The sequence below is a fragment of the Numida meleagris genome, chromosome 12 (genome assembly GCF_002078875.1).
Source record: "Numida meleagris isolate 19003 breed g44 Domestic line chromosome 12, NumMel1.0, whole genome shotgun sequence".
Taxonomy (NCBI): domain Eukaryota; kingdom Metazoa; phylum Chordata; class Aves; order Galliformes; family Numididae; genus Numida; species Numida meleagris.
The window spans coordinates 3,441,196-3,467,040 of NC_034420.1; the positions used below are offsets into that span (position 1 = coordinate 3,441,196).

Genomic DNA, 25,845 nt, shown 5'->3' on the forward strand with positions numbered 1-25,845 from the left:
CCATTGTCAACTTTTTTTGATTCAAGGTCTATTATTCTGTGATATTGCACCAATAGTTAAATGGCAATAGCATGGGTACTTACTGTGAGAATAATGTCCTGGATCTAACAATGAACTTGAAAACATATTCTAGTGCCTTCAGAGTTCTTAAGATCGGTTCACATTGCTCTCCTCGGCTAGAGATATCCAAGTAAGTCTTCAGAACACTCATTAGTTTCCTGTAGTTAAGAACAACATTTTTAAATAACCTTTTTGATGACTCTATGCTTAATCTAGCACACACACATTTATTTCTGTGCTTATGTCACACAAATTATATCAGTAGAGAAGAAATGAGGATCGAATTCTTAACTGCACAAACAAGAAAGCAATCTGAAATCTCATACCAGCAGCATAAGTTCAAACAATCCTGGAAGCATTTTTAAAAATGCTTTAAATTATATAATCTTAATCCTAATGTGGCCATAAGGAGGGCTGAAATAACAGTTGTGGTTGTTGTTTTGTTATTTTTTTTCCTCATAGATCAATACAGGGATGGGAACATACTACTCCCTACCCTAAATAAAAACAAAAAAAAAAAAAATCAAATTAGCTCTTGCTTCTTGATAAAATTTAACAGTTCACCATCTGTGCTGATGAAACTTTATGAAGTGATTATTATGGTATTTTGACATATTCACATGAAAATAATAACTCCAATACCCCCAGGCTACTGTACAGAATATATCTACATATAAATACATGTATATGTACATCCTCAGCCCCAGTGCACCATCCAAACTCAGATTTCAGGACTAAAATTCCATAGTTGCACCCTCTTGGGTGACTGGGGCACTATGTCCATTGTATTTTTCTATTTATTCCTTTGTATTGCTTCTCTGAATTCACAGCTCTGTGCTGAGTTGAAATAAAATTTCAAACTTATGTGCAATGCCAGTCCACTCAAGGTCTCTCAATTCTCAATGTTAAGTCCTCCCAGAACTCTATAAACAAGATATAAATGGATGGCTAAACAGAAACTGAGGGAAGACCTCACACTTTGACCAAAAGACCGTATCATCTCATGGAGTCAAAACATCTATTTAGGAACGACTTTCAACAAATCTTCCTTTCTTGGCAGAACAACAGGTTTAACTGGCCTAATCAGTAGCATCTGACAAGGGGTCTGTAGACATTGGGGGTTCCAAGTACAAGCAATGACAAAACTCTTCACATTGCTCTAAAGCAATGATAATTAGCAATGATTCATTGCTAGCATCAGAAAATGCTTCAATGGCAACTAGCCGTGTAGGAACGCTACTGATCAAAGTTAATCTGTTGCTGAACTAGCAGCATAATTCCATGCACTGTAAACTACCATGCCTCACACCCAAAGATTTTCACTATCTGCTCAAATCTCCAGAAGCATAAAGCTCTAGAAGATCTTGTGTTTCACTTGGACTCAGGGCATCAATGACCAGTAAAGAACATCTGAGACGAGAAGAGCTAGTCCTTTGTTGATAATACTTGACAGAAGGTGTTCCTATGAAAACCATTGGATCCATGTTTGATCACAAGATAATTATCCACTGCCTAGATCCAGGCAACTGCAGCTACCAAGTATGACAAAAGTGTCCTACAATCAGTTGATCCTTCCCACAAATCTAGGGACAAATTCATGTAGAAGAAAATGTGGTTGTAGTATGTCTGAGGCACAGTATCTCTTTCCTAACTATGAGTTGGACCCTATACAGTTATTTCTATGTCATAAATTATTTTTTAAACAGAATTTACCTTTCACATGAAAGGAACCAAAGATGCCAAGAAAACTCAAGATTTTAGGAACAATCATAACATTATTTTAACTCTGAAACTTTGATTAAATCATAAGAAAATGCCAGTGACGAAAGTCTTATTTGTACTTTAAACAAATTAGGCTGACCTGAGAGGTTCCATAGCCACCCTTCTCTACTTTCACAACAGTAGAAAGCATTAAATTGCACGTGCTAATTACAAATTACACATGGAATGAAAGACACAAAGACCGTGTAGTTAGTTGCTTGAGCTTTCTGAAACCAATAAAGCTGACCTCAGCTTTCCTGGAACATGAGAAAGGATTGCTTGAGCTCTGCAAGCAAACTTCTGTTCTAATGCAATATCTGAGGTGCATTTCATTCTGAACTGGAACTGCTGAATATCCAGCACAGAACAGAACAATATGTTCTCAACTATTCCAAGCTTTCAACTAAGGTCTTTCATCTATTATTCAAATCCTCAATTAAAGTTCTGTTTCAGTCTGTCGTTTCAGTGAATGGCCAGAGCAAGACTTCAGGCAGATGAAAAACATCTATCTGTTCATCCATCCTCTTAGCACTTCCCAGAGATAAACAGAAACTGAAGGCATCATCTTGCTTCATAAGACAAAAATTTTATCCCACCATCACTTGCAAAAGTATATTTAGACAAAGGAATCCAGTATTAAATTTACTGCATAACATATCTCTACAGTTTCTCTATTAATGTTAGTCTTCCCACTTGGGTATTATCTTGAAGCTCCAAAAAATCCACAAAATTCTGTCCATGACTCTACTTTCCACTGGCATAACCTCAGTAAGGCTTCAGTTCCCAGCAGACAATGTAGCAAAAAAAAAATTCCATCTCTCTGAGCCTAAGAATTTCTGGTGCAAAACCAGACAGTGAATTGCACATGAAGATCTGACAGTTCACAAACATTTTTTCCCCATGAGTTTTTATGCTCTAAGACAATATGTGGAAACCTACATCAGTGGCTAAGGACATTCCCCACTTAAAGCACTTCAAATTAAGATCAGGAATGCAAATGGAAAGGACCTATAGCACAGCATCTTTTGACAAATTTCACAGGATGTAAGTGAAGTACTCAGACATAGCAACATAATCCAGACAAGAGAAAAATGAATCTCAAAAAATCATTTAACACCAAACCCATCTTTTTGTTAATTAATTTTACTTATAGTCTTTACCTATTTATCATAGGCCTTTCTATTTCTAGATAAGAAAACAGCAACATCAAAATAACTGCCACAGTTACATCAGAAAATCCCCAGATAGTATTTATTCTCCTTAATTTGATTGCAGAGGTTTTAGAAGAAATAAAAAGGAAAACAAAAACCAAAACAACTTACTTGTATGCCAAGGTTGCACTAAAATGCTGTTGGATATATGCTTCCAAAACAGTGTTAAAATGTTGAAACTTACGGTCTGCAATGAGTCCTATGATATATATCTAAGTAGAAGTAGATATAATTAGCATTTTTCGTAAAGTCGCAATTTAAATGAAAACCTTAAGTCTCCTGAAGCATTTGTGATAATCCACTATTTTAAAAGTTTCATAGGTTTAAAAGAATTGTTTTCCAAATAATAATATCCCCTTATCCTGTTGAGAATTTAAGGCCAATTTCTTGAGATAAGCAATTTGACAGTTCATTCACATTCATAGAGTTCTTTACTTTGACAGCTTAAATCTTTCATTGCTGGTTCTTACCAGTGCATCGAAGACAAGGATATCATACTCATTACTGTGGGAATGTTCCATCATGATGTTAAACAAGGCATCCAGAGTATCTTGGAGAAACTATAGAAAACATTAAATCATAAGCTGACAACCAATTCAGCTTGAAAAATGCACAACTGAATTTACAGACAGGCAATTTTGTTCCCCTCAAGTTGGAATTTTTAGAAGCCTTTGCTGAAATATCAGATAAATTCAGCACACACTTCTGAAGATTTTGGCTCTAGTTTCTTTAAATGATGAACTTAAATCCTCAGACATGAACAAGTAACAATACACGCTTAGCTCAAAGCTTATGGAATTCAGCTAAAAATATTTTATTAACTACCCATGATTATCTAAAACAGCATTCTTATTTCCTTAGTGATACAAATCAGTAGCTTTTCAACTGGGGAAATGGATTGGTTTTGTTTTGTTTGTTTCTTCTGAAGTAAATTCACCTTACTACCAAAGAAACTCAAAAGAAATGTCTACTGCTTTTATTTAAAAACAAAACAAAAAACAAAAAAGACTCCTAATCCGAATAGTGCAGTCCTAGTTAGTTTGATTCAATCTAAGAACAAGGACTACTTATTTGTTTTTCCCTCATTTCAGACTTGAAAGCAAAATTCTCCTTTCAAATTTATCTTATAATCAATTTTGGTCATTTTAGAGATTATTGTTTCTTTTTCTTCCTCAATCAAAATAGAGAACTTATCTTAAACAACGTCACTAACTCTTATTTCAGAGATATTTAGCATATTTCACAGCAGAATACAATTGACACCCTCTCATGCAAAGTTTAGTCTAGCTGACAACACACAACAAATGAATAACCAAATCTTGAAGGACAAGACAAAATGGAAAGCCTATTACTTAGGTAGAATCAGCCACAAGAGAAGCTGAAAGGATTGTTCTAGAGAAAAAGAGGCTTTCATGCTTCATTAATTTCAAGTTCTGAGCACATCCATCTTTATCAGTATTATATAAGCTTGTGACCATGTGTGTTTATACATATACATCCACATACAAAGCATAAAACAGTAGTGTAAGTTAAAGAAAGAGGAGAAGGCTAATAAAAGCATCCAGAAAGGAATCTAGTATTGCACTGTTCCCCAGTATTTGCAAAACACCAACAAAAAAAAGATATACTTTCACAACTTCCTCTCCATCCACGATCTTCAGTTTTTCCAGGTTCTCCTGTAGCAGCTCTGGCTTCATGCGCCACTTCAATAGACCTAGTAAGCCCACTATCAAAAAATAAATTGACAGACAAGCATTTAAATTCAAGATGTGATTTATCATTTGTGTGGAAATCTTCTTTCTAAAACTTCTACCTATTTAGAAGATACATACCATTCTGAGTTAACTTTGTAGAACAAACTAGAGTTGAAATATAAAACGCATCTCGTGAGCTTACTGAGAGCCCACCTACAATACTTGAGTTTCTGCCTAGGGTTGCTGCTTTATTTTCTATATGTAGACGTGTAGAAGGCAATGTCAAATATGCACTAGCATCCTCCATTTTTTTACTGTCACCCTGAAAAATAACATAGCATTTATCACATATTTTACACCATTGAATTTAAAAATAAACTTACTTTGTACCTCCTGCAAAAGAAAACAAAAATTGTTTCTATGGCCTTAATTAAAAAAATGATACAGAGTTGATGTAGGAATTAATTAGACAAAGCTTCATAACCAACATTAACTAGTCAGATGATACGGTTAACACAATACTTTGGTCTAAATATTTACCAATTTGGTCTCTGTAAAAAGCAAACAAATAACTATGTATTAATTTTTGTTGGAGTAGATAAACAACCTTTAGTTGTATGCATCTCATTTGCCATTGGGTATGGCAAACTAGGTTACTGAAAAAAATCTAACCCATAAAAAAAAACTTGTATATTGGCACTGATTCCTGGTTTTTAATTCCCGCTTGTTCACCAAAGCCAAACACACACACAGTAAGAAAGAACCTCAAAACATCTGTTCCCTGCTCAATTTACAAAATCAGAAATGCTACCTGTGTTCAGTCAGGGTTAGTCAAAACAATATTCCTTGTGTCCAAAATCAAATTCCTGGAACTTTCATTTTTCTATCTACGAAACTACAGAAGCAAAGCAGTTTTGAACAATTCCCTAAGATTACATTCCACAATAATTCCTCTCTTCAGCCAGAACAGAGGCACATTTCCAGGTACTAAGTTTTCACATGACTTTCTTTTTAATAGGGAAAGTCAAAATCAGATAAATTCCAATTAAAATAGGAGAAAGAGTAACTGTCTCTCATTGTTCTTCCATAAACTCTTTGTAATTAAAACATAGTATAATGTTTAATAGCCACAGAAGAAGTTGCACCACTTTTATTTTTAACAGATAAAAAATATTTTTGTCTTAGATGGAATAATAAAATGCAGTCAAAGACAATATATTTTTTTAATAGTCTCAGTCAGGAAGAAAGCAGAAAAAAAAAATCCTGTACCTTTAGGACTGACAAATCATGGATGCCATCTTGAAGAGTTGTTCCATCCTCCTTCATTAGCCTTATGTAGGCCATTGCAAAATTCTTTTCTCCTTTATCTTTAGCTGCAAAATCAATATTTGCAGTTGACTATCAATCAATTAATCATAATTCACAAAAGTAAAAATTCCCTACTTACACTCTTGAGATGACCTGTGTCTGAACATAAAGCGCAGATGTACCCTTTGCATGTCTTCAATAGGGACTGCTACCTTTAGTAAAAGCAGAAAATAATTTTTTGTTACCAAACTCTTTTTCAAATCCTTGAGTAGAATCTCAGAATGACTGCTTTATTTTCATTACCATACCCACTTATGGCAACAAAATATGCAACGAGAGGCCAATTGTTAAAATAATAATATCAAGCTCATAATGCTAAAACTTTAGACTTGTACTCCATTGTGTTTATTTACAACTCAACTTCCCTTTAAAATTCTTACTAGATAACATTCTTCACATGAACTACACTTTCTGAGGGGATGCCTTGTTAGTGATACTATGTAAATGATTCCACCTAAGAGCGGAAACAGAGACAAATTTAAAAGCAAACCAATACAGGAAGCAAAACAGAACTGGCCAAAGTTTTCAAAACAACTAAAGCCTTTCTCTTTCAAAAACCTCTTCCACTCCCTCCCCATCCTCAGCAACACACCTGACTGTAACTTCAGGCTTGCTGAACATTGCAATATCACCTTAATAGATGCCTTTAAAAAGTAATCATGCTTGCTATCAAGCCTCAGACATGTTTTTTAAGAACAACTTCTAGAAGTCTCTGGGCATTTTCTAGTTAAAGGCACTGAAGCTAGATTTGATAACTGTTAGCTGACACTAAAGAGATACAAGAGGTTTTTTCTGCGGTTGTGGTTTAAAAGAATATTTTTTTCTTTAATTATTTTTCCACACAACTTAAGTTTTTATCCCCGTTTTATCCTCACACGAGGCACCACCAAAGGAAGACGACGCGCAGCAGGGACCATCTGCGCTCTACCTTTAAGGTCTCCATCCAGCGCGGCTGTTTGACCTGGTAGTATAGAACCGATCGGTATTCACTCACTGGTTTGTCCCCTGCTCCCAGGCAAACAGCATTCTGACAAAAAGGAGGAAACAAACGGACTTTAGTGGCTCGTCAATTTCTGTAAATTGTTATGACCCGTGCAAAACCAACGCACTAATCCACGCGCCGAGCGACAGCCTCCGCCGGCATCCCGCCTCCGGGCAGCAGCTTCTACCTCAGCGCGAGGCGGGAACGGGCGCGAGACCTGCGGCCATGGTCCGCCCCGCAGCCCGCTCTGGGCACACTTCCCGCCCGCAGCCGTGCAACCACGGCACCTTCCCTGCAGTCCCGACAGCCGGGCGGGGCGGGTGAGCTTCTGCTTCACTGGAGCTCAGCCTGAGTAGCTAAGATGCGCCCTTACCCGCTGAGCAGACCCTATGGTTAGGGCTAGGCCGCCCCAAAATGCTGCTAGGCTCCAGCCTGAAGCCTTTTGGAGCCTGGGAGATGCAGTTCGTAAACACTTCAGGTTCAGCACTGGCATAGGCCATGGGGCAAGAGGGACCGTCTTGAAAAAACAGTGTTGAATTTGGGAATGGTGTCATTCAAAACAAAATAATGATGCAATTACCAACAGAAAGGAAGCCCTGACAGGAGATAAAGTTTTCCAAGCGTCTGAATACAGGAAAAATGAACATATTCCATCATTATACTGGACCTACCACTAGGTGGCATTATACAGCGTTACGCAATGGGCGGTGAGGAGAGCTAGGGAGCGAGCAGAGGCTGCCTTTCTCTTCCAGCTGAGGAACTTCAGTAAGGGAGGCGTTCATCTCAGTCAACAGGAGACAAAGCAACAACAATCTAGCTTTAATTATTCCACTGAGCTCTTCCCTGATTGTAAAATACCCGATTCTAGCAGAATCATGGAAGTATTTGGCTGTGTACCAAATGTGACTTCTGAACTAGAAGTTAGTTGTAGATGCACCAATAGCATGTCCTCCTATATTTTTCCCCAGTGTTTACAATTTTTAAGTTTTTTTTCTTGTTATTTTTTCCCTTTTCAGCTTAAGTTTAATTTCTACATTTCCTTTCTCTGTAGCCTATTCTAGATCTCTTTACTAAAAAACATTTTAAAGACACCTCCCCTCTGTATTTTCACTTGCAACTCAACCTGTTTAATTACTGGTTTTGATAGAATCACAGAATATCCCCAAGTTGGAAGAGATCCACAAGGATCACTGAGTCTAGCTCTCGGCTCCACACAGAACCACACAAAATTCAAACTCTGTGTCTAAGAGTGTTGTCCAGGCACTCCTTAAACTATAGCAGCTTGGGGCCATGTCCACTGCCCTGGGAGCCTGTTCCATGCCCAACCACCCTTGGGTGAAGTTTTCTTTACACCCATCCTGACCCTCCCTGACACAGCTCCATTTCTCATCTGGTCAAGCTCCACAGCATAAATTACAATGCTCTAATGACTTTCAGAACCAGTAAAAATCCAATTTAACTTTTTATCAAGTTCAAAAGTGAATCTGTGAAGAGTCTCAGCGTACTTCCGTCTTCCCTGACTGACTGCATGTGCAGAATAATCACTAATGGTGATAACAGAGGAAGCATGACCACTGACACCTCACAAGACATCAGATGTGAAACTTCCTGAAAGAAGCAAGTGTGCTTTGTTACTGACAGCAACAGATGAAGCTAATCTCATAGAGGCTACACTAACTACTGCAAAGTTGCAACTTTAATGCTAAAAATTCAGTGAACGTTGTGAATCTTCAAACACCAGGAAAGACATCTGGTGACAAGAAAGGTGCAGTGCTGATACCTGAAGGTTTCTAAGACCTGTTCTCTACAAATTAACTACAGAAAGGTAAGTCTCATCTCCACAATGGGAGATTTTTCTAGGTTTATGTACCAACTTGTTCAAATGTGTTCTGTGACATTCACTTAGTACAAGAGGCCTTTTACTCACAACAGTAAATGTTCTTTTAGCCCTCTCAACTGAAATTAATTTGGTACATAAACAGAGCCCACAAGTTCCATGTTTAATGAACAAAAATTTGGTTTTGTCTGATTTATAGGTAACAACAATTAGAAACATTGAAGTTTATATAAATTCATAGTTTTGGAAGTTTACTGTTACTCATTTAATTTTGGAGGCTAAAACAGGACAACAGCTGCTTTTTTAATTACTTGTATTCAATAGTATCTCAATCAATCCTGGAAAACTTGCTTAAGCAACATGATGCGTATTGCCCCCAGAAAAGAGGCATTTTTTGAACATCTGTCAGATCTCAGACAAAGGGACAACTCCATTTTTCTGCTAGTGTTTGGAGGAAAGATGTATCTATGGAACTGAACATATATAATGCTGAAATACAAGATTTAATGGATTGCAGTACATTCATTTCTTTAAAGAATAATCTGGCATGTATTTTAAGCACATTATCTGTGGCTGCAACCAACAGAAGTTACTCAAGTCTATTTCAGAACAGTTATCTCCTGTACACGTGACTCGGATCATAGAATCATAGAATGGTATAGGTTGGAGCTGACCATAAAGATCATCTACTTCCAATCCCCTGCCATGGGCAGAGTTGCCAGCCACTAGATCAGGCTGCCCAAGATCCCACCCAACCTGGTCTTTAATGCTTCCAGAGATGGAGCATACACAATGTTTTTTATGCAAGTTGTTCCAGTGCCTCATCAACTTCTGAGTAAAAAATTTCTTCCTAACATCTCACCTAAATCTCCCCCTTTTTTAGTTTTAAGCCATTCTCCCTTTTCCTGTCACTATCAGACTGTGTAAAGTCATTCCCCTTACCGCTTATAAGCTCCCTTCAAGTGTTGAAATACCATAATGAGGTCTCCTCAGAGCCTTCTCTTCTCCAAGCTAAACAAGCCTGACTCCCTCAACCTTTCTTCACAGGGGAGGTGCTGCAGCCCTTTGATCACCTTGGTGGCCCTCCTCTGGACCTGCTCCAGGAGCTCCACATCCTGCCTGTGCTGGGGAGCCCAGGCTTGGGTATATTGCTCCAGATGGGGCCTTAAAAGGGCAGAGTAGAGGAGAATAATCACCTCCCTCTCCCTGCTAGCCACCTTTCTTTTGACGCAGCCCAGAATACCATTGGCCTTCTGGGCTGCAAGAGCACACTGCTGGCTCATGTCCAGCTTTTCATCCACCAAGACCCCCAAGTCCTTCTCCATAGGCCTGATGGTTAGGTGTTCTTGTAGGTATGCTTTGTGATCAGGGTTAGAAGTTGTTGTGTGGACCCTAGGTATTATGTGTGCTTAGGATTTTCTTTATTTAAGCTTTGAAGCTATTTTTTAGGTCAAATATTTAGCTATAATTCATAAACATGTTGACATTTCAGCAACTCATGAAGTACAATGCGCTTTTCCAGCTTTATTTTATCTCAGGAATTGTCAGTATGATTTCATCCTCATGATTTAAAGAACAGTATGAAACTCTTAAGGTTGAAAATTCCCCTGAATACTGAACTGGTGTTAAAATGTCTTAAGGAAAAGACAAAAATTCATAGAAACAGACTAACAAAAAGACACTGTAAATATTTATGCCGTGCACGTGACCTGTCCACACTGCTCTGTTCTCACTTCTTTATTTATTTGCCTTGTACTTCATTGGAGGAACAAACAGACTTCCTGGCACAAATCCAGGGTTTATGTGAAAGAAATGGTACTTCGCACACTGAAATGCACAAATATATTCCTCCATGAATTCCCACCAAAAAAACCCTGGGAGTTACAAAGTAGTAATTGTCAGAAGCAGCTTTTAATCTGTTTGCTCATTAGTCACAGCTAAAATAGGTCATTCATATTTACTTCTCCTTTCCAGCAGTTTTACAGTATTATGCAAGACATTTATAGGATTTGAATAGATTTGTTACTCTCAACATCATAAAATTCATCTGTCAAAAGATGCCAAGTGAGGGAATATAGTTTTCCTATAGTGGTATTTTATAAGAATTTGTAAGAAGTTTTAAGGCTTACTTCTCTTAAGTACTTTATGTTTATACGTCCATCACACAGGGAATAAATACAAAACAACTTACTGGTATGGTTTTCCCTTCTTCATCACAGACACACATTATTACTTCCACACTTCTCTGAGTTGTTTTATTGTATTTATCAAAATCTCCATACAGCAGTGTGATATAAATGTCATTTCTTATGTCTCCTAAAGAAGAAACAAAAAAATTATGAATGAAAATGCTGTGAGAGCAAAGGGCCAAATGAACTTCACATGAATTTTTCAACAGTGAAACATACTAAGATAGAAAACGTCTTATTTTCCATCTGAACTTAAATTTTCAGCTCTTTTATTCTTAGCTAAGATAGTACGATGAGCTGTGCAATGAACAGAACAACAGCTTTCCTGAGAGTGACTTCAACTTACTCTCGTCCTGCACTGACACCTGCTGGTGAGATGACAGCAGGATGCCATTGCTGAGTTCTGGCCAAGTACACAGCTGTCATTCTAGAAGGAACTTCATATTTTAATTGTCTGATGTGAAGAAATCTAATGTTCTCTGTTAGCAAGATTTAAAAGTACCTAGATTTGAACTTAAGGTTTGGAGGTTTGTTTTTTTGGAAGGTTGTGTTGGTTTGGTGTTGGTTTTTTTATTTGTTTTTTTCACAAAGGACTGTAGACAGTGAGTGAATTTAATTGGCAATTATGTAATCATGAATAAAGGACAGTGATAAGTTCCAATAAAAATAAGGTTAATTTAAGATTCAAGTAATCATACACAATAATCTATTTAGCAAACAAAAAAGCAATGTAGAAGGAACTCAGATAATCCTTCACTGTCTTTTTTTTTTTTCTGTTTAAGTACTCTGTAATACTTTCCAAGGATTTCACTGTTTTAAGTAAACCTCTAGATTTGAGACAAATTTAACATGAAGAGTGAATTCTAGAGACTGAGTTACCTCTTACAGATATCAGTAATTAAGCCTGAAGCTGATGTTCATTAACCAAAGAAATGACAAAAAATAAATCAGCTCCCATTATAGAACAAAGAACCTCCTACCTGGCATGATTATTTCAGGAAATCCTAGCTTTCTAGCAACAACTGTTGTTCTGTCTACAAGATGTGGATAGTCCTTCCTAGTTTGAATCACATCTCCAACAAGCATTTTCACAGTTACCCAGAGACCTATTAAGAGGAGGAGAAAAAAAGAACTAAAAAATAAAATACTGCATTTATACCAAGGAAAGGAAAGCAAAACAAAACTAAAAACCCACCTATATTCAAATTATGTTCTCTTCTCTTGACCAAAATAATAAGAATTCACTTCTCTCACTTTCATTCACTGGAAATAAATGTTTATAATCCAAAATATTATCTATTAATTTAAATAACCTCCTACAATCTACAACAAAGTCATTATTCTTCCCTGCCAGCTTCAAAATTCACCCATGTCCGTGGTGTTACAGCGGTAACAGAAAAGCCTTACTCTAAGATTTAAACAGTATAAAATGAAGTTCCACTGAAATCAGTTGTCACTTGATTTTAAAAAAAATATGTACTTCACCTTGTCCACCACTGTCTCCTTTTGATGCTGTGATTTTGCTTAGGAGACTGTGTAAAAAGTCACTCTCTGCCACTACCCTGCAGAAGAAAAAACAACGACTACTAGGAGTTAAGCAATAAATGTCAGAACATAGATGAAGAACAGTCTCAGTTCTCTTTGCTGAATCTGACATTATTATGATACATTCTGTAATTTCATCATCTCTCAGTCTGAGTTACAGAGACCATTCATGCTAAGCATATGAGTAGACTACAGTGAAAAAGATGAAATCAACAACCTGAAGAACTGTAGTCTGTGATACACTGACCACAGTATGAAAGCCAGTCCTTTTGTAGGACAGCACAGCCTGAATGCATACAGCAACATGCCTGTCCAGACCAGTTTCCCTAATGAACAACCTGACAAACAAACTTCAAATTTATTTAAGTGAATTCTGAAATTACAAACAAATTCTCACATAGCAAACAACTTGGATCAAATTGTAAACAAGTGAAATAGGCCGGAAGTTTGACACATTGATTTATTTTCTGTATTAAATTTATTCTCCATAGCACATAACAGTAGTGCTATGTAGAATGTGCAAACACATTTCCAGCGAATACTGACATCCGTCCATTTAATTTATGAGTATCACATTTTTAGTCAGCTGGTCTGTCTGCATAAAACCTCTAAATATTACTTTCAAGATAGCTAATGTGTGACAATACCACTGCTTCACTTCACAATTCTTACTCAGATTTTTCACAAATTTAAAGCAGAATCGAGCACATAAGTTACTAATTATTCAAACTTATGAAGATTATTGCGTTGGATATATAACAATTTAACTCTTGTTGTTTTTATTAAATAGGACATGAGACCAGCTGACTCACAGAGACCAGTTGTAGCAATCCAGATTTATTTAACATGCAGTTCTATGATTCTATGCTATGTAACTCCTGTCAAGTCTTAAATGCTTTTTAAAGTGGTACTTGAATAATTAATATTACCACAACACAAAAACATTAAAAGGAAAAAATATTTTTTCTTGAGGCATTTCACAGGTCATTTTGCAGCCAAAGATATGTTGAAGTTTTTGTGTACAGCAGTAGGATACAGATATTTATGACTATCTTACGGATGAAAAGGTATGAAATGTTGCTTTTCTTCATCACTTTCCGCTTTTCCTTTTATGATATCTGTAATATCCATGACTAGAAAAGCAAAAGAAAATTATCAAAAAGTATAATGGCATTGCTAAATATCTCCTCCTGTCCATTAATACTGTACATTACATATTCTTTTTCCTCAAGATAAATAAAGATTTTCATTAGCAAGCAGTGTAAACCAATAGGGGTAAAATTGTGGAGTGGAGCTTCTAGTGCAACGTGCAGTCTACAAACATGAGGCTACGTGAGGAGAGAATTACTTTAGTTCTAGTCTGATCCTGTGAATAATATGTGTGCACACTCACATTAGTGGTGCTGTTGGCACATAATCAGTTGTTTTATTTCATCCACTCTTACTAGTACTCTAGCACTTAGGAAACTAAATTCAGAAGCACAATTCTGACATGAACTAAAATGCTAATGTAGATGCGGTCTTTTCAGATTTCAGCCATTAAGGATGGAAGATAGTTGATATGTCTATTTTAGAGTCTGGCGTGTTGTGGTAGATTCTACTGCCCAAGGCTGGCAATTATCAATTAACTCCTGCTTCAGATAGAGCATAGGAGAATTCATTTACCTGCCACTCCAAAAGGCCTCCTTAGTCCTTGTGTGTATTTCTTTGAGTTACTATCTTTAAGATCCATCCTTCCAACTCGGACTATTTGACAAACCAAATAAACCTTGTCTCTGCTAAGGTCTTTATTTCCAAGGTCCTAAGATAAAAAAAAAAAAAAAGAGAGATAAAATATTACTTGGGGAAGAACTAGGTTGTAAAATTTAAGAAGGATCTTCAGTAATTACATGAGTCTAAATAATCAATGGGAAAAAAAAATAACACCACAACAACCTGAGTTCACAGAAAGGATGAAAAACTCTGACACATTAAAATTTAGAGCAAATGTAAGCTAAGATAAATAAAGAAGCAGTCATTATCTACAGCAGATAAAATATCAAATCCATCAGTAAATTAATGAGGCAGACATTAGAGAAAAGGTGCAAACTGATTTCAAGAAAGGACAAAGTCACAGTCATAAAACACTCAATGACTGGTCATCTTTTCTCTTTCTAAGATGACTTCTGTTTCCTTCATCATCTTGCTCAATCTTATGATAATGACTGCAGAAAAGAGACAATCTGATTTGAAAATAAAATATAAGGAAATCTGGAAAACACTTACTGTAAACACTACTTTCAGATTGTTGAGCATATCAATTTCCTTTGGAAAGCCTTTACTCCCCCATCTCACCAAGTAGTTCTCACTGTTTTGAAGAAAAGTTTCTTATTATTATATGATTTCAAAGTTCTTCAGTTTCAAAGTATGTAAAAAAGTCATGTAACAGACAATATCCTGCGGTGATTGAAGATAAAATCAGACTAAAAGACAATAGTACTGTACAAAAAAACATCACTAAACTTTGAAAAATAACTTGAACATTAGACAAAATGGCACCCTTTTTGGAGGAAACAAACGTTATGAGCTGTTTGATAGAAATCATCAGCAAATCTTACTCTCCCTTTTAATGTATTTGTTCATTCATTTTTATCTCTCACCTCACTTTTCAGCACTTTCATACACAACACAACATTCCCCATCAAGAAACATTAATCAATCCAGTGACAGTCTAAGTCACAATTCTAGTCACCTATCACTACCAGATGCAATGAAAATGGTTTTTATTATTGTCATCTGTACAGATTGTCTGGCAAAACAAATCAAGATTCCAGACTTAGGCCTGGAACTGACAGTTGACAGAAGACAGTTTCAATTTACTACTACTTCCTCCTCATAGAGCCAAGGAAGGTCATACTGGAGAAAACAGAGTACTTGCAAAGTACACAGAGAGGCTGTTGAATCTCCATCTTTGGTAATAATGTCATGACTGGACAAGGCCTTGAAGAATCTGGTGTAAGACAGCCCTGCTTTGATAGGCAGGTTGGACTGGGTGGCCTCCAGAGATTCCTCCAGTCTAATTCATTCTACTTTATGGAGCTAAATAATAGGAAAGACAATCCAGTTTTGTATTCTGGCACACTAGTACACTCTTTCACATGAATTATTAAGGAAGCAATCATATTATATTTAGAGAGGCATGTTTCCACAAAAGAAGGATCCCCATCAATTTCTCAAGGCAATCTCAAGGTTACCTTTAGATTACCAACAAGAACAGTCATCTCTGGAGTTTCCATATTTCCCTCTTTCACTTCTCCTTTTAACACCAATTTAACAACTGTCTCAGACTCTCCCTAATACAACTGCTTTTGCCTGAATTGGCAGTCTTATAAACCTCAACATGTGATGGCTCAGTTGCTACAACTACCACATGAAGTTATTTTCTCCTAAAAATCTGCAAAAGCTTTAAAGGAAAAAAATATATATATCACCTTTACTTGTAATAAAAATCCCACCAACGTTACTATAATAATAAGTACTATTTCTAATTTAGAAGTGGTCTGACAATTCTCCAAAACTCTGAAATACTCATTCCAGAAATTGGCTTTCAAAATATGTGGGATCCCTTACCCTAGAGTCTTTGAGCAACTAAATCTGTCCACACTTACTCTTTTTTTCCTGATTTTCTTCCTTTTATTTATATATCCTTTTCATTATTAACATGTCAGCAACTACTGTGCTTCCTGATGGCCAGTTTCTATCACTATTATTTTTTTCTTACATTAATAATAATAAAAAAAGCTTACCTTATAATTGTTAATTTCTGTGGATCATATAGTGACATAAAGAGTTCTGCATCCTCCCCAATTCGACAAACAAAATTCCGCACAAAGACATATAGACTATGAGTGGGAGATGAAGACATTCGGGAGTATGATGCATAATCTGGTTGATCCTTTGACTACTCGAAAGAAGAAAAATCATTAGCTAGATCCACAAGTTAAAGTGATAAGATACTACAAGCAATTACAATTTACATATTTAGAAGTACATATAGCAGTTGGTCTTCAAAAATCAGCACATTCTGCTCACTTAAAAGCCATCAGACAGTGGCATTTGAATTAAAAATGCACATCTTGTACCAAAAAAACATTGTCCTGTGTATTCCTCAGAGAGAGATTGCTTAACAATGCAAAAAATGAAAAGCAAATTAGTTTCTGACACTTAGCAATATTTTACCACCAAATCAACATCCTTTTGTACAATGAAGCAAGAAAGCTAGCAGGTTAGTTGGAACGTGTACAAGTGACATAGATATGGAAGATCCCTTGCGTCCCCTTCTTCACCAGAACCTTCAATGTATGTAAGAAGATGAAAAGCTCAGACCAAGTTCTTCAAAACACTAATCAGCCTAGGGAGCTACCTCAGTGTGCAAATAATGAAAAAGCTGATGTCAGAGTTGCCTTAAATCCACTTTTTGCAGGACTTAGCAGACTTACTCAGTATTAGAAAGAAATTTCTTTGTATGGGATTCTAAGCATATTATCCTTTCCAGGTAGGTGCCCTTTTGGAAATGGAACAAGTCTCAATTTATTTTACAAATATTTCCAAGGAACGCAACAGTTATGCTGTTTCTTTTTCCTTTTCCCTTTGCTTCCAGAAATCTCCCTGTCTTGAAAATCTTATATTTAATTTCACCGAGGAAATAATTTCCAGGTTAAATTCCTCTCCTGTGTATCAATATATTCAAAACCTTAGCTAACAAGAAATCAGGCTGCTTTCTATGGAGCTGTTCTGAAGCCCTTTCCTAAAATTTTTATAAAGGACCATGCCTAAAGGATTTCAGAATATTTTTCCAGTGGTATAAGAACTTAAACTCCTTTAGGAAAAGAGAGTAACTTGACTTCAATAACCAATGCCAATTCTTTAGCCACAGGACAATGATATAATAGGTGAAACATTTCTACCACTTCTTAAAAGCAGATGAATTTATCAAGCTTTCACTACAGAGGCAAACAAATCTGCACAAGATGAGTTTTTTGAACGTGGTAGTATATAGCAGAAGGCCTGCTATCTGCACCGTAGTGGAGTTTCAGCACGCTAGGAACGTTAGGAAGACAAGTACAACTTTCTGAAAACAAAATCATGGTACAAGTGAAAAACAAAAATAAACAGGGGCATATACAGAGATCAGGACATAACTGAGAAGGATCACTGTCTCAAAAATAGGTACCTAAGTTCCAACCACATCTTATTTTAACCACCTAGAAACAGCCACTTAACAGATGATGACCGAAAGCTCTTTTTAACCATTGATTTGTTCTGGCTTTTTAACAAGTCAACATATTCTATTGCAGAAAACCAAGTTTTATTCTCCATGTATCATCTGTTAATTACATGTTCTTATCTAGGAAGCAAGATTTATTTAATAGTGTTGATGAGAACAACTGTTAAGGTGATTTAGAGCAATTTGCCACAGGTGTTATTAAAGTGTCATTATGGCAAAAAAAATGTTGTCAGATGTTTTTGTCCTTTATAATTATTTTCTTTCTCATAAATGAAGAACTCAAGTATCTTCTAAGTCTTTAAACAGACTTAATATTGAAGAGGAAAAGGAAGTGTAGTCACTTGCATTGCATTTTAAAAGATAAAACTTACATACCCTTACTAGCTTTGCTTAGACACACTAGATATTGGTGACCACAAGATTATCCTGAGTTCACCAAACTTTGTCATTAAGTTTAAATTCTTTAGATCCTTCAAACTAACTAACAAGCTGCAGCTTATAGCTAGCAAACTGCATTTTCAGAAGGTGCTCTAAAAAATCTTTGGTTAGTGACAGTGTACGGCCTGAACTCCTAGTATGTAACTCACTGTACAGATCAGCCTATTGAGTAGCCCACACGTGGGGTTAGGAGACTTTTTTCCATTTAGAGATCCAAGAGTTGATTTAGAACCAGCTTTAGACACAAGCTTTCAGTCTAGCCAACAGATTAAATCCAATGCACAAATACAACTAACTCAATTCAAGGTTTCACCATATTTATAACACTCGAATGTGAATCCGCTATTAAGTTAGGGGCCGAAGTTTTCACCATCTTTTTTTTGGTAAGTTGTGTCCTTCAAGCCTTGTATGTTTTTTTCATTTCAATTTTTAGCAAAGGAAGCATTAAGTTTGTCCCATCATTCCTACCATTTCCTCTTTAATTCGCTCAGTGATTTTATTAGTTGCTTCTTCATGTGCATGAAATAGGCTGATGACACTGGTTTTATCTGGATCCAGGATATTTCCATCTTCGTCTCTAACTATCAGATCTAGCTCAAGAATCCTGTGAAAACAGAAAGATCTCGTAGTTTTATCAATAGTTTCCTTCTATAAAAATACAGTTTAGAAATGTAATGCATAAGGATTTTCTTCAAGTTTTAAAGCAGTAAAGTAAGCTTAAATAGATATAAAAGTATTTAATTGAGAAAAAGTTAACCCAAATCTACAATTACATTTCAAGCTGTTGTTCAGTATTTACCACCAATTCCTTAAAACTGTTAATATCAAAGCATTTAAATGGTTAGCACATAAAATACATTCATTGTGTTCAATGAGTTCATAGAATCATAGAATCACCAAGGTTGGAAAAGACCTCCAAGATCATCTCTTCCAACCGTCCACCTACCACCAATATTTCCTCTCTAAACCACGTCCCTTAATGCAACATCTAAACATTTCTTAAACACCTCCAGTCTTTATCTTTTCTTGTTGTTGTTTTTTAAATGCATAACTGTGTAATCAAAACGTATAGGTTTTTCCAGTTTCGATCTGCTTTTATGTTGCTCTCTTACTCACCCGGTCCTGTTACTTGACTAACAACTACAGTCTTCTCTGCTGCTCTCATACAAGTTGTCTCTTTTCATTTTCCTTCACCTTTCCTTTTTCTTAGCAGTAATAACTTTTGAGTGTAACCTCCCTACATTCCATACACTCTTACACAGGGTGCCATGGTGTCAGTCAATAGATATTATTTCTTATCTGTCCAGGATATCTTACTACTACATCTCCTTCTAAAACTGGTCTACTTCATCCCAGACCGTACCTATCTGTCTCTAAAAAATCTACCCTTATGGCACTGCAAGCATTGTTTGAAACAATCTGTACCACCCTGCAACCCTATTCATCTTGCATCATTATCTTTCCACAACTTCTCCCAGCTTGGCGTTCAACCTTCTCTCTCACAATGACCACTCAGCCTCTATTTTCATTCCCTTTCTTCTTTCTCCACAGTTTGACAAGTTTCCTTCATGTATCACAATTCTTAACACCACACTTTCAGCCGCTTACAAGTACTACCCACCTGGCACTCTACCTCTATCCAGTTCCAAGCCATTTTAAACCCCCTCTATCCTCGTTCCTCTTAGGAAAACAGCTTGCTATCTCATAGTCTGACAGCAAAGAAATCTGAATGTTCTTTTGAACAGAGCTGAGATTCTTTGACTGAAGCATTTCAAAGTCAAAATTTGTCCTAGAATGACCATTCAGTTCTACACAACATGTCAGGGTATGTGTATTCCCATAGTGTGTTCAGTAAGAACACAACTTATCAGAAATCCGTGGATCCAGATCAGTGAACAAGATAAGAATTTCACAACATCTCAGGTCACTGCTTATGTCTAAGCCACAAGTAGCTGAAGACTTACAACTGCACATGGGCTTTGAGGCCACATTAGCAACAGTCATTTTCAGTAGCTTAGTACAGACTATTAGCAGATTCCACTGCATGTAAAATGCCTACTGTGAAGACTGGTTTATCAAGCTTTCTCTCCTCTCTTTATCAACCTGCATAGCAGCATTTTTTTGCCAAAAATATGTTGTCCTGCATTGACTTTTCATCAGCAAGTAAGGCATTTTGTCAAATAACTATTCAACCTACAGTAGTTTCACTTCTATTACCAGAACTAAATTCTGCATGGAAATTCCCTAGTAAATTTGAAGAGAATTGCCTTTAACAAAGACTCTGTACACTTCAGACTTCTGCTATTTTTACACCACTAAGGTCTTTCAACACTACTGCTCAAGTGGTTGCATAACACTTGTAGAAGTTGTCTGTGTTTATGAAGGGATAGATGAGGTTTGGGGCCTGAGTACACTGATATTATACCGATATAAAGGCCACTCTTGTCTGACCTCAAGTGTTTACAATTGACAAGTTGATATTTCCATAATTTACAAATAAATTAATATTTTGCAGATGGTATTTGGCAAGAGAAGTCTCAACATGATATTTATTATTACTACAAGAGTAACAGAAGTTTGCAAAGAATGATTTACAATGTCCACATCAAATATTAACAACTGACAAAACTGCAATAAGGAAAAGTTTCTCATAATCTCTATTCTAACTGAGCACTTTATAATAAATCATTCTTTTCAGAAGCAGTGTAGGCTACTTACTTGTTACCGTAGTCAATTTTGGAAGTGACTTTCTGTTTGAGTTCTTTAAGCTCATCTTTTGGCAGAGTCCCGGAGAGAAGCTGTGACCTCCACTCCATTAAGTCATACATCATAGACTGTACCTGCTGGAACCTCTCTTTCTTATTTGTCTGAAGTAGAGAAGAAGAAAATCGTTTTTAGGTTTTGTAGAAAGTTGAAGTGAAATATTGGCCTTGATAATTAAAAGATGCCTATGTCATACCAAACAACTGCGGGAGCAAGAATGAGGAAAAGTACCCTGCTAATCAAAGTCCTCCTCTTTATTTCTGTTCATTTCTCTAGAAGTCTTTCCACACAGTCTAAAATCATTGAACCTGAATTCCTTCCTTCTCTCATTCAACACATTTTTTAGGACAGAATCTCCAATGTGACTATAAAAGAACAACATGAAATTTAAGCATTTTGTATGGGCATGGACACATGATTTTGGTTTTATGTATTAATGCTATTTTGTGGACTGAAATTCATTAAGTCTCATCAAAAGAAACCATTAGAGAGGTAATTTATTTTTGTATAATACACTGAGAAGAACATGCTGAGAAAAACATTTGACAGTGGTGTTAATACATTTAAGACAAAAGTGAGATAACACAGAAGTCATTAGAGCAGTTCCAATGTCATCCACTGAAACAAGAAATGTTTTATTTACTGTCTTTAACAAGAGGAAGACGAAAGTAACTGCTTTCCGAAAATGAATGTATTAACATTGAAAAACTACACAGTAGCGCTGGTTTCTTTGCCCCAACAAGGAAAAATAAAAATTCAGTAGGAAGGAACCTGGAATAAGTCAGAGTCAGTGCTATTTGTTTTAACAGGTTGTCCACTAGAAGAGACTACTCAGGAACCAGAGAGTTCACCATCTTTTGATGTGTTTCTTGTCAAAACTTTATGAATTCTTGCCAGCCAGGTTAAAAATTTTACTAGCATCAGCAGAGATGGTTGTTGGGTTACAACATGCAAAATATCTATGACTTTACAAACGTACAGATTAGCCTGCTATCCTTAAAATTCAAGTTTTACATCTAAGTGTCTTACAGACACTCTGTCCCCCTTCCTTCCCTCCCCCCCCCTCCAATTACTGACAATATTCTAGGTTCTGCTGACTCACTGGGTCTACATACACTCATTCTCTACAGAACTCAAATCCCAACAGTCAACAACACAGGTAAAATATTATATAAGAATATAAGAAATATATAAGAAATATTTGGCCTCTATATAAAGGGTAGTTGACGCCTGCCAGAATATTTCAGATTCAAATTAAAAAATCAGAAATTCATGAATCACTTCTACAGTTCTGTTTTTCCCTCCTAAATGAAACATTAGCTTTTTTGTAACAGTGCTACAAAGTGAGCAAAAGAGAAGAGCACCATCTCTAATAGTAGCTTTTTTTTTTTTTGCAAGAATGCTGATACAGTGACTATCTTGACCTATTCCTCTGAAATCGTTAAGATTACAAGGTACTTATCTCTACGAAATGTACGCTTAAGATACTGAAAGTGAAAAAGGGGCTTCTGGAAATTGCTAGTTGTTAGTAGAAACACACTAACAGTAGAATTCCAGCAACCCAGTAACATGTTGAAGCTTTTTCTAATGCATCTTAGTCATGTTTAGTACTCCTGTCTTGAAACTTGTGCACTCCACAGAGAACAACAAAAATTCATAAGGTACATAACACTAAGGGTTGAAACTAAAGGCATGAAATGACACAACTCTTCGGCTTTAAGTGAAAGTTTTTTGAAATAAAGCCATTGAAGAAAATGGTAATGATGTATTCAGTCACAAAGTAGTCATTTTATAATCCTCCCAGATCCTACCCTGCATCTATGAAAAGACACAACTTTGAAGTAGGCCTCAGTATACATCAACAGGACTAAATACAAGGCTCCAAAAGCAATGCCTCCTATTTTATTATATCAGCCCAAGACATCGGAGGTGGATGTTGGTGGGATGGCAGTAGAGGTTGAACCTTCCCACCAATATTTTGTTACATTTTATTGCTGTGTGACAAATGGCAGCAGAGGGTCCATCTGACAAAATGGCGTCTGATATGAGATTGTGTATGAAGTGAAGGTGTGTTACTGAATTCCTCCGTGCAGAAGAAATGGCACTCATTGACATTCATCATTGCTTGCTGAACATTTATGGAGACCACACAGTGGGGCGCTGGGTGGTACCTCTCATGCAGTGGTGACAGTGACAGTGGGTCACTTCCACTGGTGCAGATTTTTACAAGTGTGGCATGCAGGCTCTTGTTCATCACTGGTGAAAACATAGACAATGGTAGTGACTATGCTGAAAAACAGTGCTTTGTAGCTGAGAATTTGGTCTATCTGTTATTGTGCTCTTTGTATCTGTTGTAGTTTCCATGAAAACAAATAGGAGGCATTACTTTTGCAGCAGGCCACACACATCATGCAAAGATGTCATACCACATAGAGCTGTTTCCAGATGCTTCCCCATTCCCAGAGTGTAGTGGTAACTTCTTGAACTAAGGGAATTTCAGCAGGTATAACATTTTCTGTATGTCTAGGAAAGGGAAGAAATTAACACAATGACAAAACTACCAGTGTTTCATGAGTTTACATTATAGTTACTGTGTCTAAGGCATATAAAATGTATAATAACTCATTATCTAGCAGACAAGATGCTTAATGTAAAAATTAAATTCAGTACCTTTTCTTTTCAACAGTAACTTCCTTGATGCAAATAAAAGATTTAGGAAATATTCCCTGTTGAGAGAGGAAAAAAACATTACAATGCACTCTGTCATCATTCTCAAGATCTGATGTGTCCTGGTCTACTACAGCTGAAACATTTTAATTCATCCTAAAGGAATGTTTGATTATCAATCCGTCCATAACAACCCTTATGTGAACTGGCAAATCTAGTCTTGATAACTGAGCTAAGATTTTGTTAATCTTTTCTTTATGCAGTAGCTGAAATTCATATGTGGCACAAAGCCTGGAATTAAATGTAGCCTTAAAGACCCTTAGGAAAAAAGTGCAGAAACGTTTTGCAATAAATTAACTTAAGAGTTATTTCAAGTGATATTTTGATCAGCCTATTAACCTGAAGCCACAGTAATTATTGTTTCATGACTTTGCTTCGCCCAATGCTTACTTCGAATGTTTACCAAAATTGCTCAGTATAAACACTGTTCTATTCGTCTTGAAAAGAAAGAGGATAGAGATGGCAGGCTTCACTGACCAGAACAGGATCTGGTGAGACATTATAAAAAGAAGTATCACTTTGTCAGTTGGTTCCTTAAGAACAGGCTCATAGGAGTGAATAGTGTGATCTTACCTCTGATCCTTTATGTCTTACTAAATATCCCTTGTACCAATCTAAAAGTAAGGAAGAAAGAGTACACTAAGTATGATGGAGCATGTACTTTAAGAAACATACAAGTCTTTATTTTTTTCCCTCCATGTAAGAATGATCTGGCACAGGATGTTTAAAAAAAAGTTATTTCAAAAAATACAGAAAGACAAATGAGTAGCAGGAAACAGTTAGCAAGGCATATACACTGGCAAGTATGATCTGCTTTCAAGTCTTGCACAGAAAGAACAAACGTTCTTATACAGATTATAACACCCCCATACTTGCACAAAAAAAAAAGAGGATAAGCAATTTTTTTACCTTATATATGTGAAGGTTGATACATTTATGTAAGTTGATAAAGCTTGATAAAAAATCACTCATTATATTGAAAAGTCCTTGATGCTCTTGTTATTATGTTCTAGGTGTTAAGTCAATGTAATACATGGCTCCTACACATCCAGCTTCCCAACTCAAGGAAGAAAAAAGCATCTTTCTGCCACTAGGAACTGTAGCTTTTGGACCCAACTCAAATAAGAAGCTTCCTATTGTAAAGTTCAAAGTAGAACCTCAAAAATAAATGAAGGACTATTATGGGGCTCTGGATCGTCAACTAGAAATCTCTTCCAAAAAAAAATCAGTATTGCAGCAGTGGTAATTAGAACACTAATTCAGGCTATGTTTCACTTGTGCCCCTGTTAAATCACGATAAAATTCTATGATGATAAAAACAAGAGTTCAACCTTACTAAATTAAAAGGTAAATCAGAAGCTGTGTTCACAGTGTACACATTCCATCATCATGAAACATTACCTGCACAGCAGCATTATTGAACTCTGTACTGGCAACTATTTCATCCCTAAGAAAGCATTTTATGGCCGAAAGCTTACTCTTTCTGACCGTAATTTCATGAGGAGATATTAACTCTTCCCTATCACAAATGTCCACAAAGAAAATTAAAAGATTCAGGGAAACCACCGAGCTCAAAGAAACACTGGGGACAGACTTTGTTTCTCTATTTTTTTAGCACTAGAATTTTTTTCTAGCATCTTCTCAAAAATAACAGCTCCAAATCACTTCTAGAGCTGAATTATTTTCACATCATCTCCAATTTTCCACAAAATGTGTAAGATCTATTTCATCCTGTTTTCTGTGACTACGCACAAGTTCTACATGCATGTTTTGCATGTGCAAAACAAAAATAGGACAAAGTGTGCCCAGAAAAAAAAAAAAAAAAAAAAACACCATTACTCTTCAGCTGCAGCTGGCAGCATCTTTTTAAGGTATCTGATAAAAGATCTGCTTCCTCATGCACAAAATGAAAGTTGCCACTTCTTCATTGGCAAACATAATTCATAAAGCAAGCTATAACATATCTTAAGAGTAGAAGATTTGTAACAGACATTTAGATAAAAA

At 36.3% G+C, this 25,845-nt stretch overlaps 1 protein-coding gene across 1 annotated transcript in view; it reads right to left on the bottom strand.

Moving 5' to 3' along the window:
- The window catches only part of DOCK2 (dedicator of cytokinesis 2), a 169,642-nt gene that overhangs the window by 132,144 nt on the left and 11,653 nt on the right, over positions 1 to 25,845 (bottom strand). Inside the window, exons 3-22 of the mRNA XM_021410943.1 lie at positions 24,415 to 24,455; positions 23,785 to 23,840; positions 23,541 to 23,637; positions 21,070 to 21,218; positions 18,820 to 18,955; positions 16,433 to 16,587; positions 14,913 to 14,994; positions 14,313 to 14,448; positions 13,705 to 13,780; positions 12,588 to 12,664; positions 12,083 to 12,208; positions 11,105 to 11,229; positions 7,023 to 7,121; positions 6,174 to 6,246; positions 5,996 to 6,099; positions 4,865 to 5,048; positions 4,661 to 4,758; positions 3,503 to 3,592; positions 3,144 to 3,244; positions 84 to 218 (exon numbers count right to left, since the gene is read on the bottom strand). Of these exons, the coding sequence (XP_021266618.1) occupies positions 84 to 218; positions 3,144 to 3,244; positions 3,503 to 3,592; positions 4,661 to 4,758; positions 4,865 to 5,048; positions 5,996 to 6,099; positions 6,174 to 6,246; positions 7,023 to 7,121; positions 11,105 to 11,229; positions 12,083 to 12,208; positions 12,588 to 12,664; positions 13,705 to 13,780; positions 14,313 to 14,448; positions 14,913 to 14,994; positions 16,433 to 16,587; positions 18,820 to 18,955; positions 21,070 to 21,218; positions 23,541 to 23,637; positions 23,785 to 23,840; positions 24,415 to 24,455 (2,140 nt within the window). The remainder of the gene's footprint in view (positions 1 to 83; positions 219 to 3,143; positions 3,245 to 3,502; positions 3,593 to 4,660; positions 4,759 to 4,864; positions 5,049 to 5,995; positions 6,100 to 6,173; positions 6,247 to 7,022; positions 7,122 to 11,104; positions 11,230 to 12,082; positions 12,209 to 12,587; positions 12,665 to 13,704; positions 13,781 to 14,312; positions 14,449 to 14,912; positions 14,995 to 16,432; positions 16,588 to 18,819; positions 18,956 to 21,069; positions 21,219 to 23,540; positions 23,638 to 23,784; positions 23,841 to 24,414; positions 24,456 to 25,845) is intronic.